Raw genomic sequence first — 17490 nt, 5'->3', positions numbered from 1 at the left:
AAATTGATGAGGGATGGTGAATGGAGTGCGTCCTTCATTTTTTCGGATTTCGAACTTTTTCAAAAAAGATAAAATTCATTTAGAATAAAATCTGACTTAAAATTGATATTGTTTTAGCTACAGAGGAACTAACAAATCTCGATGATATAAGCAGCCATTGTATTAATTGCGGTTTTTGCTCTACTTGTGTCATAGCGTCATGATATATTTTCTTCAAACCAAGTAGGATGCTTAAGAAAGAAGAAAGTAAATCTATAACAAGAACAATACCATAGTAAGATTGATCGGAGACCAAATATTTACAGACTTATTACTTTTAGCTGAGAGATTTGGCCAACCTGACAATATGAGAGACAAGAAAATTGGCCTGCTGGTTCAGGAATATAATTGGGAGTTCACTTAGCATCAGCGATAATTTGGGAACATTGTAACTTTAAAATTTTGGTTGAGTAGTGCTTTAATAGTGCTTGAAATTCCAATTCAACAAATTAATAAGCTTATGGACTAAAAAATTGTAAAAAAGCACCTGATTAAGCGAGAACTAAATCCTGCCTTGCCTGTAAACAGTACTATATAATTTTGAGAAGAAGGTAGATGAAATCAATAAAGGAACACCGCTATATGCAGTCACTTGAAATTGTACCACTGCTTCGTAAAAGTGGGGTTGGGGTACGGTTATTTAAGGCAAGCTGAAGCATTATTTTTCATTTTTTTTTTTTCAAAAGTCAATATACACGAATTCCCTACCAGCTATAATACGAATATAAACAAACTACTTTTAATAAAATTACTTCTTTAATATATATAGAATAAACAATTTCCATGTTTAATGAAGGGAAGCATACGCTGCTTGCTCTCGAGATGGGTTCCTCCGCAGCGTAGATTACTTTGGAACTAGGTAATTCCGGCCTAAAATGTACCAGTACCATTATCCTAGTTGGACCTTGCTTTGTTGCTTTTCAATAATTCATGCTTTTACGTGTCGAAGATGAGCGAACTGTGCCTGATTAGTAGAAGGTTTCTTTTAAAAGAAATTGATGTCCTAGATTTTGAAATGAAGACATTCAAACGAAGTTTAAATGTTTTCAAACAACAACACTTTTTTAGTATTTATAACTATTTACCTTATCATCCACGAAGGCTAATTAAAACGAGCCTGGCTGACGAAGACAAAAGACAATACTGGATATGGGGTAATACATTGGTTATTGGAAAAGCAGGTGCGCTTATAAAGGTTAATTGCTTGTTGAAGACAGACATTTGTGAATTATTTAGGTTAAAAGGACCAGGGCCTTCGAGAGGAAGAAGTCCAAGGAGGCAAACAGCTCCAGGACCTCGAGAGCTAGGGGTGGTCTTGTAAAATAATGAATTCATTTTTAAGTACGGAATGTAGCAAAAGCATCCTCGAAAATACTAAACGATCTCAACAGATTCAAGAAATTACAGCAAAAATAGTTATGAAATGCAATTCTGTTCACAAAGATTTCCAGTGCCTTACGTCAGCCCTGAGAAGGATGGCAGCTTGTGTAAACTTTTTGAGAAGCAAATGCATCTGGGACTCACTAAAACTTACAACATTTGGCCAAAATGTGCACAATTCTTGGTAAGAAATTAGCATAAGATACTGTAATTTCTGTCGGGTGACGTTGGCTTTGATAACTTTTTGCCTATTTTACATTCTAAAAATAGATTCCACAGATTCATAGAATTTCAGAACGTGGCTATAGGTTCTAATATGAAGTCCTAATAAATACCACAGTTCGTTCATAGAATTTCCTGTATGTTTTAAAAGATTTCTAATAGACAATGTGTAATCAGTAAATCAAAATTCAAATGAAATCAAATGTAAATCAAATGAAAAGTCATCATGTGACCTATAGCTATGGCATTAAAGTCATGCTTTTATCTATGAAAAAGAGATTGTGTCCCCGATCTAAAGCCTAAGCTCCTTATTGGTTGGAGGGTTTATGCGAAGCACTTTTTACAGGCTAGTTTGTTTAGCTTAAGACACTATCTTGTCATGGATACCACCAGCAAACATCAAACTAAGTTAAACTTAGAAGCAAAATTTAGGTTTCCAGGTAGCGGTTAAATGTAAACAATATTCATTTAAACTCTCCAACCATTACTATTGCTATCATTGAAGTCGTCAAATCAGGACACCAGTCATCTGTTTTGAGCCTTGTTCACAGAGGGCACTTTTTGATATCAAGCCAACTGAGACTGTTTAAGAATAAGGAGTTGTTTTCAACTATTCTAAGGACTTCTTTCGATGAGGTAACGGTTTGCTCAATTTTAACTTTATTTCTCTGAACACTAAAGTAAAATTCGTATTGCTAGGTTTTTTGGGAATATCTGAGGGGGATAAAGATTTCTATGATAGCGAAATCAGAATCTCTAGTATTTTTCCGATCTATTTTAAGATAACAAAACTATTCATCATTGTTAAGCTTTGCAGTGTTGTTAAAAGCAGTTTATTTAGCCAATATTGAATACTATGGATTTAGATAAGTTCTGTATTATGCAAAGGATAAAGTATTTGTCTTAGTGTAGAAGAATGTATACTGGCCCATGGATTACTAGTTGTTTAATCCATACGGTAAATGCACGGTAAACCCAATCTTTGGCGAAGTTTAATTTATGCCAGCATAAGACGTAAAGGTGTCAATCTATATTACTTTTCAAAACTTGTTTAACGATGGATTGACGAGAAGAATATAAGTGACAAGAATGATTAAAAGACAAGTTTTTTATTGCGTCAAATCGTGAATAAATGGAAGTGGTGGACCCAGACTACACCATATTTACTTGAGTTGTAGTCGAAGTCATATATTAACTCAAATTTTTATGAGAATAGGAGATGTATCGGTATGGAGCAGATAGCCCTGATAAGTAAAGTCAATCAAAATTGCGAGCATATGTCTATTAAGGGTGCACAATAAGTACTGCTTCGCTTCCTTGCTGAAAATATCTGCAGCAATAGTGGATCATAACTGATGAATGTTTCTTTGCTTATCCCATTTTTAATCAGGTTTTAGAACAAAAACAAAAAATGCAGCCTTTTTGACTCTTTCTTGAAAAGTACCATCGGCTAACAAGGTTACAGGTTTTAGAACAAAAGCAAAAAATGCAGCCTTTTGACTCTTTCTTGAGGGAGGTTACAATGAAAGATGTTTATAAAATAGCAGATGTTGATAAATGTAAAAATTGTCTTTTTATCTTCAAGAAAACTGAGAAAACGGCAAATTATGAAGAAAATCCCACGGTCAACACTCAAAAATCTTTGAGAGGGCTGTGCATAATCAGCTTTATGACTATCTTGAGGCTAATAATATGCTTTCGGAGAGATAATTTGGCTTTCGAAAGAGATCATCTACTCGACAAGCAGTTATATTTTTATCTGATTTCATCAGAACCAATATGGACAGGGGCCTTATGACTAGAGTTGTATTTATTGATCTGCGAAAGGCTTGTGACACGGTGGACCGTGTGAGCCCCCTTCTAAACTTCTTAATTATGGTATTGAAAACAAGAGATTTGCTGGTTGGAGAGCTATCTGTTTTATAGAACGCAAATTGTATGATAAGATCGAGCATTGTCAGAAAGTCAAGCTATTTCCTATGGAGTGCCGCAAGGATTCAAATTGGGTCCATTGCTTTTTTCCTTACTCGTAAACGATATCGATAAAATTTTGAGCCAATGTAAAAAGACCCTCTATGCTGATGATTCTTTTTATACGTTGCTGGTAAAAAATATGTTGTTATCGCAGGAAGGTTAAACAGTGATCTAGGACAGATTTCTAACTGGTTTCAGCAAAATAATCTCGCTATTAATCTTAAAAAGACCAAGACCGAGTGCTTCCTTTATCGTACACACCAGAGAGCTTCGAAATTCAAACATCAATAGAAATCTAACATATTGATCCACAACTGGGTATATATATTTCCTAGCGTAGAGTTTTAGATCTATGATCTGACATTTCAAACTCTGAAGAGTATCAGGCGAAAAGCCCCAGTTTTCTCAAATGTTTGCTTTTTTCAAAGCCATTTTCAAGTTTTGTACCACCAAAAGAACGTTTTGTCCACTACTTTAAAAGAGATAATAGAGTTATTGGCTTATGAATTAACGGACTGAAATGCTGTATAACAATGATAGATTTAGAGTCTATGTTTGGCATCTGTGTAGCAATAGCCTAACTGACACAAAAAGATATACAGGTTATCATAATAATTTTAAAAAGTAATTACCTGGAAAACATCCTTAAATCTTCTTATGATTTATCTCAAATATAGGTATAAATATCTTTAAATTAGGTACATTTGTACAGTCTGATGAAATGTATATTAATTAACGACCACTCAGACTGAGCTCTGAACGTACTAAGCAAGAATTTTTTTATCAGGGTTTGAAAATACGACACGATGGTTAAATTTTCAAGATTGTTTCAGTTGTATGCCACTTTAATGGCATCGATGGTTCGCGGAACAGAGGGCACTTCGTTACCATCAAGTAAGTTGTTACAGGAACTTAACAGAAGTTCTTTTGCTAACGAATCATTTATTTATTTTCCATTGAGCCTAGAAAGCCTTGTTTAAGTTTATAACGTAATATAGCGTACATCACTGATGTTGATAGCACCTTAGATTATTGATAGAACATCATAACTACAGTTTGTGCAAGTAGTGTATTTTCAATAATACTCTACTACATTTCCTTTATAACTATTTGCAGAATGGGAAGTAACACTACGGGCAGCACCTCTCCCCCCAATATGAATTTGTTCACTAACACTGTAACTCCAGTTCAAAGTATGAAAGACAGAAGGTTTCATTTTAATGCAGAAAGATAAAAGAGGAAGTCTGTCACTCGCTCTGCTATTTAGAAAGGCTGCATGCTTTAAGTAAGCAATTTTTATAAGTTCAGCAGTCAAAAACTAGTGCTTAAAATGCTATAGGTTACCTCATAAGAACCAATAAATTATGTTTCTATTACTTGAATTTTCCTTCACTTTCCCTTACAAATCAAGAACATATGACATTCACTGGAGTTATCTGATTGACCATTTCTCATTTTTGCAGATTTGTGTTTTTTTGCAGATTTGAGAAAGTTTCCTCCTTTAAATAATTCCCTGTTTACAATACTAGCTTGTTTCTCCTCTACTCTGTATTTGTTATGTTACGTTTATATTATTTAACTTCCTTTTACATTGTTTATACTTTTAAGCTTGGATAATTTCTAATTTGCAACAAGTGTATGTATCCAGTGGAATTTAAAATAAAACTGAACTGAACTGAACTGTGTGCATGATTTAAAGGGGATGTTTGTTTAACTGTGAATACCCTAAAGTGATCTGTCCACCCTCAAGTTTCCCATTTTGATAACTAAAGTAATATTTCACTGTTCTGTTCAGTGAAATGCAAGCTAACCAAAAACCCACCAAAAACTTTTACCCTATGGTATTTTAGATAGGCAAAGGGATTTCTTAGGATGAGGAAGACACAGCTTCAGAATTCTGGTAATCTTGATGTTACAGTACCACTTCCTTTTTTAAAAGTCACAAATAACCTTATCAAAAATATGACTCCATTTAGACCTGTCTGTGATATGTTTAAATGAGTTGTTTCTCATTTTCCTTGCCAGTTGTTTTAAATTAACATGTTTCAAACAACCAAGAACACTGTGCAAATTTTAAATTATTTTAGAATTTTGATAATAAACTAAACTGGCTAATTTGTGCGTCAGCAACAGAAAAAAAGGGGGGGGGATAAATCTAGAAATGAAGAGTTTGAATACTTTGCCTTTCTTCACAATCAAAGACTTACCGGAATGGGGGTAAATTTGAATATCTCAACTGCAAGCAGGGGGTGCTACAGAGCCTCTGACAAAGGGGGCCATTGGGGGGAGCCCCCACTCATTAGGGAAAGAATAACGCTTTTTTAAAGATCTTTGGTTATGATTGTTAAAATCTTCCTTGCCCCATTCTTTCCAACCTGTGTCTGAGCCCATGCGTTATCTAGTTTCCTACGGATTTGTTGGTCGTAATTGGGCTTAGATAACCGAAAATATAAATATCAAGGCTTTGGTTGACATTGAAGCTCTGCTCAATGATGCAATTTCATTTATGTTGTTAGGCCCAGTCATAAAATATTTTTCCGTTCAAGATTGTGTATAGCCAAAATAGTTCCCAAATTTACAGTGATAATACCCGATGTCCATTTTATTTATTTCGCAGTCCTCATTATAACAATGCTTTCAAAGACTTCTTGATAGATAAACATAACAGAACAATTCTGCTATGCACCCGGAACCCCGCCATGACAATTCCTTCGGTTCATAATAAAGCCAGCTACAAACACAAGACTAATTTTCTGTGTGCTGTAGCCTAATTTTGCTTAGAGGGCCACTCCATCTAGGCCTCTACGAGAAAGGTACTTTATAAACAACAACAGAATGATAAAACATCGTGCAACTCTAGTTTCATCCAAGCGAGTGAAGCTGCGAGAAGCGAGATATGAAACAAGTATTTCGCGGCAAAATGGAAGCGACTGCGCATGCTCTATTAATACACTTTTCTCTGATTGGATTTAATTTTTGAGCCACAAACAAAATGAAAGACAATAGCCGTTTCAGCTCGTATCCCCAACAATTTTTATAATGAAATGAAGACTGTTTTTTCGTACACTAATCACCTATTATAGTAGTGTATAAGGAACACCGCAACGCGACGAGAATAAACAAAAATTCTTGTGTATGCAGATGACACAGTGATATTCTTCTCGAAAAAGTCAGTAGAGGCTTTTGAAGAAGTCCTGAATCAAGAGGCAAACTTAGTTGGTAAATGGTTTGCGAACGATAAGTCTCTATCCAGTGGTGCGACTACGATGGCCCTCCTGGTGTGGGCAGTCCTCTCTCACCTTTCAGGTCCTCTGCACTTTGTGATGGAGTTGCGATGGCTCCCCTGTGTAACTGGTAAAAGAGAGGGGCAGTGCGGGTGAATGACTCGGCCTTGGGTGATGGCTTGAGAGCACGACCCGAAAGCTCAGTGGTTGAGCACTTGACGTACAAAGTCAAGGGTCGTGAGTTTGAGCCTCGCTCGGGTCGGTTTTTTATCCGCACTCTCTACTAATAATCTAATACGGAATCTCAAAAAAGGCTAAACTAAACTCGTTATCTACGGTACAAATCAAAAACTAGCGAAACAACCGTCGTGTAATGTCTCTCTGAATGGCACTCCGATAAACCAAACTACGAGCTATGAATATCTGGGAATCACCCTTGACAGTCACCTAACAATGAGTATGCAAACTGACAAGATCTACAAGCGAGCCTCAAATCGGGTAAAACTCTTGCAAATAATTCGTCCCAACATCTCTCCACTTGTTGTGGAGAAAATAAATAGCGTTATGATAAGGCCTGTGCTACTCTACTGCTATCCCATTAATCTAAGCGTAGGTGAAAGTGCCAAGTAAAGGTGCAGTCAATCCAAGACAGAGACCATAATATCATAGCTCGTACTAAGAACACGACCCTGAAGATGGACACATTGGATCAAATCCGGAAAAAACTAGTATCGATCGACGTGTTTAAGTCTTTAAATGATTCTTGCCCTCCACCACTGCGAAACATGTTTCAGCGTTTTATACATAGCGAGGATACTCGAGGAAAATGCTCACGTCTGATATTGCCAAAAGTTAAAACAGAAGCAGAAAGAAAAACGTTTGTCTTTCAAGGAGCACTAATTTTTAATGGATTGTCATCCGACCTTCAGAACAAATCTTTCTTTGTAAACTTTAAACGCAAAATAGATAATCTAAGCTTTGCACGATAATCGTATAATATTTTAGCTTTTAAATTTTTTACTTAAAACAGGACCCTTATTGATAGCAGTACTTTACTTGTACTGAAAAAGCGTATCCTGTATAAATATGTAATTTTATTATTATTATTGTCATTATTATTATTATTATTGTCATCATCTATCGTTTATCTTTTGATTTTATTCGTGATTTGTTCGTTTTGTGAAAAAGATTTTAGCTCGTTAGGCCGGCATGCATGGCGTTGCAAGCGAAGGGTTCAAACCAATCATACTGGTCCCAGTGGGAGCATTAACACTCCGCTCATTGACTCCGGAAATCGCGATGCAGCCATTAACAACGAAAGCTGTGTAAAGTGTTCTTGCGGCAAGTCATGCAAAGGAATAAAGGGGCTCCGCATCCATCAAAGGAACTGCAGAGTCATTAAAGGCTTTGATGAAGAGCAATTGTTTGAGGTTGTGAACGATGCTGACCTTGAGAATAACGACAGTCACACCGATATTCCACTTGGGGATTATTTCGAAATCAAGCCTGGAATTCGTCTTCCAAGATCTGACCAGGAATGGCTGTTAGCTAACCAATATTTCCACTCTGTCTTTTCAAGTATTTCTGTCGATGCGTCACCGGTTGATCGTGTTATCCAATTAATGAACGAAACCATCTACAGTTACTTTAAAGAAACCTGTGGAACAATGGAATGCTGCAACGAAGATCTCAAAGAAAAATACTCCAATTCCACTGCCAAGAATTTGAAAAAAGAACTCAGAACTTTGAAACATTCTAATGCTCCTTTAATTGAAATTAAGTTTGTCTCTAACCTTCTTCGCAATAAAATCAAAAAACACATCTCACCCTCTAAATCTTCCAATATAACAAACCACGACCGTTACATCTCCAAAAATTTCTGGAATTAAGTCAAACGCACTCTACAATATGAAACTTCAGCTCTTCCAACTTTTTCTGCTGCAGGATGTACCGAATACTTTGTCAAAACATTTTCTGCCATCGCCCCTAACAATAATTTCACCATTCCTTCATGGATCCCTACTTTCAATGAACCATCTTATTCATTTGATCTAGAGCCACCTAGTTACAAAACCATTACTTCTATCATAAGGCGTATGAAAGCTTCTACTTCTCCCTGTCCTCTTGATAAGATATCCATCATCTATTTCAAACGAAGTCCCTATCTTCGTTCTTTTCTTACTGAAATAATTCGTGTTGTCTGGCTTTCAGGTAAGGTACCATCCGAATGGAAAAAGGCCTCCACTATCTTGATTCACAAAAAAGACAGCACAGACGATCCATCAAATTTCAGGCCAATCACTTTAGAATCGGTGCCCTTAAAAATATTCACTTCTTGCTTACGTGACTCCATCTTCACTTTTCTGAAACACAATGGCTTCATCGAGCACCAAATCCAAAAAGGCTTCACCTCAAAAGTATCAGGTACATTAGAGCACACAGCAATGATGAGCCATTTAATAAATAAAGCTCGCATTAAGCAACGATCTTTAGTGGTATCTTTGCTGGATCTTAAAAACGCCTTTGGCGAAGTTCACCACAAGCTGATACCAGCTATTCTTGCTTATCATCATATACCTTCGGAAATTCAATCATTGATCTCAAGCTTATATCTAGATTTTAAGACCTGTATCATAACTGATAAATTCCAAACCCCTGCAATTCCCGTTCGCCGCGGCGTATTGCAAGGTGACTGCCTCAGCCCCCTTCTTTTCAACCTTTGCTTCAACACGTTCATGCAATACATCAAATCAGATAAATATAAGCAGCTTGGTTTCTCCTCCCATTATGGTAATGACCGCATGTCTCAGCCAGTACACTGGTTTCAGTTTGCTGATAATGCTGCTGTTGTTACCAGTGGAGAAAAGGAGAACCAACTCTTATTAAACTGCTTTACCAGATGGTGCCAATGGGCAAACTTCATTGTCAGGGTTGACAAATGTGTTACCTTTGGTGTCAAGAAACACTCTACGCGATCCCTCCAATTTCAATCGAAACTTTTCATCTGTAACCAAATAGTGCCTGCTGTCAAAAATGGCGATTCCTTTAAGTATCTTGGTCGTTTCTTTGATTTTGAAATGAGTAACCAAGATCATAAACCTAAACTCGTTTCTCTTTTCTCTACTCTTATGAAGGATATTGACGACTTACCTCTCCATCCTAAAAACAAACTGCTATTATACCATCGTTATATTCTGTCAAAAGTTTCATGGCATTTTACTGTTGCAGATCTACCAAAGACCTGGGTTGTCCAAAACCTAGACAATCTTGTTTCCAATTACATTCGCCAGTGGCTTGATCTTCCTGTTTCTGCAACATTGAGTGGAATAATCCTCTCAAAAAATCAGTTTGGCCTAAATCTACAACTGCCTTCTATCAAATTCACGCAATGCCAAACTGTCTGTCGCAATGCCCTAAAATCTTCTCCTAATATTGACATTCAAACCCTATGGAAAAACACCAGTCATGGCACGAACCTACAGTACGACATCTATCGTAATACTAAAGAGGTATTAAAGGCTGTCAAATCAGACAACAAAGAACGTCTCTCCCAAAACTTAACATCTCAGGGAGCCACAATTACCTTCCTACTGAAACATTCACTGGAAAAGCTGAACGGTATTTGGTCAAGTACACAGAGCAATTTGCCTAGTAACATCTTTAACTTTACCATCAAGTATCTTAACAACACTCTTCCAACTCGAAAAAATCTGCTGAAATGGAACCTTAGTCAAACATCTGACTGTGAATTCTGTCTTCTTCCAGAAACACTTCTACACGTTGTTGCTGGATGCAAAGTGTACCTTGACCAAGGACGCTATACTTGGCGTCATAATTCTGCATTAAACTTTCTAGCCACTTCCTTCCAAGCAATAAATGGGTCTTCTCTCTACGCAGATTTACCAGGCTTTCTTTCCCCTTCTATCATAACTGGTGATCAACTACGCCCTGATTTACTTCTCAAAACTAAGGAAAACTGTCTGTACGTTTTAGAGCTAACCATAGGCTTTGAAACAAATCTCAACTGCAATGCTGTCAGAAAGCCAGGGAAATATGCCACCCTCGTATCTGACTTAAAACGTCAGTTTAAGTCAGTCTCGTTTGTCAATCTTTCCATCAGTTCACTTGGTATTTTTGGCGACTCCTGCAGCTCATTCATCGACATGTGTGACTCTTTGTCCATTGACCATCAACAGAAACGCTACCTCATCTCCAAACTTACAAGCATCTCCATTCGCACCACATACTATATATTCTGCTGTAGAAACAAAACTTGGACTAATCCAGAGCTACACCCCTTTTAACAATTTTTTTTTTCTCATTACTACGATGTAATAGTTTTTATTTTGTAAACACAGGCTAGCCAGTTACAAATTACCTTGTAATAGTGAGATTTGTAATTGTAGTTTTAACAGGAATTCAAAATAAAAAGTTTCCATTATAGTCGTAGAGCGGTCGCGTGCGGACGCTGCTGTACACGGCTCCGGTTTAACTTCGTTTATCAAGCCTGGATTTATTTGTTTCTATAAATTGTTTCAGTCAATCGATCAATAACGGTTAAAGGATTTTGGAAAGACATGGTTCGATCTTATATTATCTCAATTCTCATTCTATTTACCATTTGTTCGTTTTGTGGAAGGGACTTTGTTACGTTAGGCCGACATCAATGGCGCTGTAAACGACAGATTCACAGCAAAGATACTGGACCCGATGGAGCAATTAACATTCCATTGATTAACACCAGATCAAATTCTGTTGTTTTGAACAGTCAACAGTGTGTTAAGTGCTGCTGTGGCAAGTCCTGCAAAGGGATCAAAGGCCTCCGCATTCATCAGAGAAATTGTAAGGTTTTGAAAGGGCTTGGCGAAGAGCAACTGCATGAAATTGTGACTGATGATGATCTGGATACCAATGACAACCCTGATGTGCCTCTTGGGGAATATTTTGAAATAAAGCAAGGAATTCGCCTACCTAGTTCTGACAATGAATGGTTACTCGCCAACTCGTATTTTCAATCTGCACTTGTAGATGTGTCCATAAATGAGTCATCAGTTGATAACGTTACCAGGTTGATGATGGATTCGATTTATGATTATTTTAGGGACACATGTGGTGTGATTGAAAACTGCAACAAAGACCTGTCTACAAAATACAAGGACCACTCAATTAAAAGCTTGAAAAAACAATTAAAGGCTCTTAAATATTCTAAAGCCCCCATTCTTGAAATTAAATACCTATCTGAACTTATTCGAAAGAAGCTCAAGACAAACATTCTACAAACAAATACCTCTGACACAATTGATCATGATATATACATCGCTAAAAATTTTTGGAGTTACGTCAAACGCTTTTTTCAAAGTAAGTCATCACTTCTGCCATCATTTTCTGCTACGCGGTGCACCGAGTACTTTAGTAATGCTTTTTCTGCCCTTTATCCAAATAAACGATTCACTATTCCTTCTTGGATACCTTCTTTCGATGAACCATCCTATCCATTTGACACACAACCTCCATCATATCAAGTGATAACTTCTATTATACGTTGCATGAAATCCTCCACTTCTCCCTGTCCCCATGATAAGATATCCATCATTTGTTTCAAACGTTGCCCTTACCTACGATCTTTCCTCACCAAAATTATTCATAGCATTTGGGTATCTGGCAGTGTTCCATCCGAATGGAAAAAAGCATCAACGATATTGATCCACAAAAAAGACAATAGAGATGATCCTTCTAACTTCAGACCAATAACCTTAGAATCTGTTCCCTTGAAAATCTTCACCTCCTGCCTACGTAACTCTGTTTTCAACTTTCTGAAACAAAATGGTTTCATTGAAAGCCAAATTCAAAAAGGCTTCACTCCCAAGATATCAGGTACTTTAGAACACACGGCACTTATGGGTCATATGATAAATAAAGCTCGCACAAAACAGCGCTCTTTGGTTGTTACCCTGCTTGATCTCAAAAATGCTTTCGGCGAGGTCCACCATAATTTGATTCCCACTATTCTTTCGTACCATCATATACCATCTCATATTCAGGCTCTGGTCTCCAGCTTATATTCGGGCTTCAAGACCTCTATCCTCACAGATACATTCCAAACCCCTGCCATTCCCGTTTGTCGTGGTGTTCTTCAAGGTGACTGCCTCAGCCCTCTTATCTTTAATCTATGCTTCAATACGTATATTCAATACATAAAAGCAGAGAAATATAAACAGCTTGGCTTCTCTCCCCACGACGAAAACGACCGCATGTTCCAACCAGTGCATTGGTTCCAATTTGCTGATGATGCTGCGGTTGTTACTAGTGGTGAAAAGGAGAACCAACTCCTGTTAAACTGCTTTACAAGATGGTGTCAGTGGGCAAACTTTGTAATAAGGGTTGATAAATGTGTCACCTTTGGCATTAAGAAATATTCGACAAGATCTCTTCAGTTCCAGCCAAAGCTTTTCGTGAACAACCAAAGCGTGCCTGTTGTTAAAAATGGAGAATCTTTCAAATACCTTGGCCGCTTCTTTGACTTCGAAATGACCAATGGCAGTCATAAAGAAAAACTGCTATCAATGTTTCCCAGCCTTCTGAAAGAAATTGATGACTTGCCTCTGCATCCCAAAAATAAACTTCTATTGTACCACAGATATGTATTGTCCAAAGTTTCTTGGCACTTCACTGTTGCAGACCTATCGAAGACCTGGGTCATTGAGAACCGCGATAATCTTGTCTCTAAATACATTCGCCAGTGGCTTGATCTTCCCATAAGTGCTACTTTAACTAGTATAGTTCTTTCTAAAAATCAATTTGGTCTCAAATTCACTCAATGCCAAACTGTTTTACGCAATGCCCTCCGAACTTCTCCTAACACAAACATTCAAGCTTTATGGAAAAACACCAGTAGTGGGATGAATCTGCAATACGACATTTACCGTAACACCAAAGATGTACTGAAAGCAGTAAAATCAGACAGTAGAGAGCGCTTGGCACACCAATTACTATCCCAGGGTGCTATTATTTCATTTCTGTTGGACCAGTCTCTTAAAAAGCTCAATGGTCTTTGGTCTGTTGTGCAGAGCAACCTACCCACGAACATCTTCAACTTCACCATCAAGTACCTGAACAATACTCTCCCTACGCGCAAAAATCTAAGCCTTTGGAACCTAAGCCAATCATCTGATTGCGAATTCTGCCTTCTTCCCGAAACTTTACTCCATGTCGTTGCAGGCTGCAAAGTTTATCTCGAACAAGGTCGTTATACCTGGCGTCATAATTCTGCTCTAAATTTTCTTGCAACCTCCTTGAAAGCAATAGAGGGATCCTCTCTTTTTGCCGATATACCTGGCTTCTCCTCACCATCCATCATAACTGGAGACAATCTGCGCCCAGATCTACTTCTGCGTACAAAGGAAAACATTCTTTATGTTTTGGAACTAACGATAGGATTTGAAACTAACCTTAACTGCAATGCAGAAAGGAAACGTTCAAAATATGCTCGCCTTGTCTCAGATCTAAGACCAAGGTTCAAATCTATCATATTTGTAAATCTCTCCATCAGCTCTCTTGGCATCTTCGGCGACTCATGCAGCTCATTCCTAGAAATGTGTGACTCTCTTTCCATCGATGATCAACACAAACGATATCTCATTTCTAAGCTTTCAACGATATCCATTCGTACCACCTATTACATTTTTTGCTGTAGGAACAAAACATGGACTAACCCAGAGCTACTCCCCTTTTAACGTTTTTTTTTCTTTTCTCTTTACTACGATTGTAATAGTCTTATTTTGTAAAAACAGGCTAGCCAGTTACAAATTACCTTGTAATAGTGAGATTTGTCAGCCCCCTTCTTTTCAACCTTTGCTTCAACACGTTCATGCAATACATCAAATCAGATAAATATAAGCAGCTTGGTTTCTCCTCCTATTATGGTAATGACCGCATGTCTCAGCCAGTACACTGGTTTCAGTTTGCTGATAATGCTGCTGTTGTTACCAGTGGAGAAAAGGAGAACCAACTCTTATTAAACTGCTTTACCAGATGGTGCCAATGGGCAAACTTTATTGTCAGGGTTGACAAATGTGTTACCTTTGGTGTCAAGAAACACTCTACGCGATCCCTCCAATTTCAACCGAAACTTTCAACCGATGGTGCCAATTGCAAACGAATATTTCAAATCTACTTTATCAAATCTCCCATTGGAACCGTGCACCATCAACGAAGCAATAACCTCGATGAATAACTCAATTTATAACTATTTTAAAGAAACTTGTGGTACCATCGACATTATTTCCAACGATCTGGTCGCGAAATATCAAGATCGAAAAGCCAAGGAACATAAAAAGGACTTAAAATTGCTGAAGATGAACAATGCTACTCTTTTAGAAATTAAATACGTCTCTCATCTATTGCGTCACAAGATCAACGGCTGTTCTATGATTTCTAACACTACTCATATTGCTGATCATGATAAGTTCATCTCAAAAAATTTCTGGGGTTACGTTAAACGCATCCTCAAGACCAGTTCATTCATTCTCCCAACATTTCCTAATGATATATGCACTCAGTACTTTCTAAAAGCTCTTTCCTCTCTTTCACCAAAGCAATGTTTTTCAATACCATCTTGGATACCCACTTTTCAAGAGCCTAATCGCCCTTTTCCGTCGGAACCTCCTTCATATCAGAAAATTACAACAATAATTCGCCGAATGAAGACTTCTGCTTCTCCTTGCCCCTTGGATAAGATCTATAGGAACGATATTATTTAGCAAGAATTGAAATGGTTCCTATCTTGTCCTGTGACTTTCTATCGTTGGTGTTACTTCGACGAATCTTATTTAACGTGCAGAGAACACGGAGCCAGTGAGAGAGACAGTGTATTGCTGTATAACTCTGATCTGAACTGAACTTGACTGACTTGACTGACTTACATACAAATTAACATACTTATATACAAAATAAATGTGCTGAGTAATGATGTGTTGTGGTGATGTAATGATGATGCAATGGAGAAGGAAAGATCTAGACTTGGGAAGAAATCAGCATGACATAGATGTGTGAACGTGTGATCAATGGTGAAGGGAATGTCATGTGCTAGGTGATGCTGTGAATGCCGTAGTTGGATGTCATGGTGATGGCATGAAGTAGGAATATGGCCTTATTTACAATATTAAAATCACTACAGATCTCTATCATTGTCTTCAAACATTTTCCTTATCTACGTAGTAAACTTACTGAAATTTTCCGTGTTATATGGCTTTCCGGAGATATTCCAAATGAATGGAAAAAGGCATGCACTATCTTGATCCACAAAAAGGATAGCGTGGAAGATCCATCTAATTTCAGGCCCATAACACTTGAGTCAGTACCACTAAAAATATTTACTTCTTGCTTGCGTGACTTCATGTTTGATTTTCTTAAAATAAATGGCTATATTGAACATCAAATTCAAAAAGGCTTCACGTCTAACATCTCTGGAACTCTTGAGCATACTTCAATGATGGCTCACATTATCGACAAAGCACGTACAAAACAGCGCTCGCTGGTTGTCACTCTTCTTGATCTCAAAAATGCCTTTGGCGAAGTACATCATAATTTGATACCCACTATACTGTCTTATCATCATATCCCTGACAACATACAGCTTCTTATATCTAGCCTTTACACCGATTTTAAAACCTCTTTCATCACAAGCCACTATAATACTCCTGCTATTCCAGTCCGTCGTGGTGTGCTTCAAGGCGACTGCCTCAGTCCCCTGCTATTTAATCTATGCTTCAACACATTCATACAGTACATAAAAGCTGAAAAATACAAACAGTTGGGGTTTTCCCTACCTGATCAAAACGACCGTATGTTTCAACCAGTCCATTGGTTTCAATTCGCAGACGATGCTGCCGTTATCATCAGCAATGAGAAAGAAAACCAACTTCCACTGAATTGTTTCACTCGCTGGTGCCAATGGGCTAACATGATCATACGTGTCGATAAATGCATCACTTTTGGAATAAAGAAATTTTCCACACGTTCTCTTCAGTATCAACCTAAGCTTTTCATAAACAACAAACCTATCCCATCTGTCTCGAATGGAAACTCTTTCAAGTACCTCGGTCGTCATTTTGACTTTGAAATGACAAACCAAGAACATAAATCTGACCTTTTATCATCACTGTCAAACATGCTTAAACAAATCGATTCCCAGCCTCTTCATGCAAAAAATAAGCTACGTCTTTATCACAACTTCGCTCTTTCTAAAATTTCCTGGAACCTTACTGTAGCAGATCTTTCAAAGACGTGGGTTGTCGAGAATCTTGACAACCTTGTATCCAAATGCATCCGCCAGTGGCTCGACCTCCCAATAAGTGCTACCTTGAGTAGCATTATTCTTTCTAAAAACCAGTTTGGACTCAGCCTAACTTTACCATCCACCAAATTCCTACAGTGTCAAACAGTTTGAAATCTTCACCAAACGATAACATTTGCTCTTTATGGAAAAATACCAGCAGTGGCACAAATATACAATATGATATATATAGGAACACCAAAGAAGCATTAAAGGCTGTCCAGCATGAGCATAAAGATCGTCTGCAAAACATCCTAACCTCCCAAGGATCTTTATTATCACATCTCTTCCAGAATCTTCCACAAATAAACAAACTTT

At 37.6% G+C, this 17490-nt stretch overlaps 1 protein-coding gene across 1 annotated transcript in view; it reads left to right on the top strand.

The window, feature by feature from the left end:
* Window positions 1-2212: 2212 nt before the first annotated feature.
* LOC148959421 (protein sidekick-1-like) overlaps window positions 2213-17490 on the top strand; it is a 33755-nt gene continuing 18477 nt past the window's right edge. Inside the window, exons 1-2 of the mRNA XM_089110393.1 lie at window positions 2213-2277; window positions 4403-4509. Of these exons, the coding sequence (XP_088966519.1) occupies window positions 4422-4509 (88 nt within the window). The 5' untranslated portion in view covers window positions 2213-2277; window positions 4403-4421. The remainder of the gene's footprint in view (window positions 2278-4402; window positions 4510-17490) is intronic.

Source organism: Rhopilema esculentum, chromosome 10 (genome assembly GCF_057945365.1).
Source record: "Rhopilema esculentum isolate cy_ngs chromosome 10, ASM5794536v1, whole genome shotgun sequence".
NCBI lineage: Eukaryota > Metazoa > Cnidaria > Scyphozoa > Rhizostomeae > Rhizostomatidae > Rhopilema > Rhopilema esculentum.
Note: the sequence above shows the minus strand (reverse complement) of the source record. Positions and strands in the feature narration are given on the sequence as shown.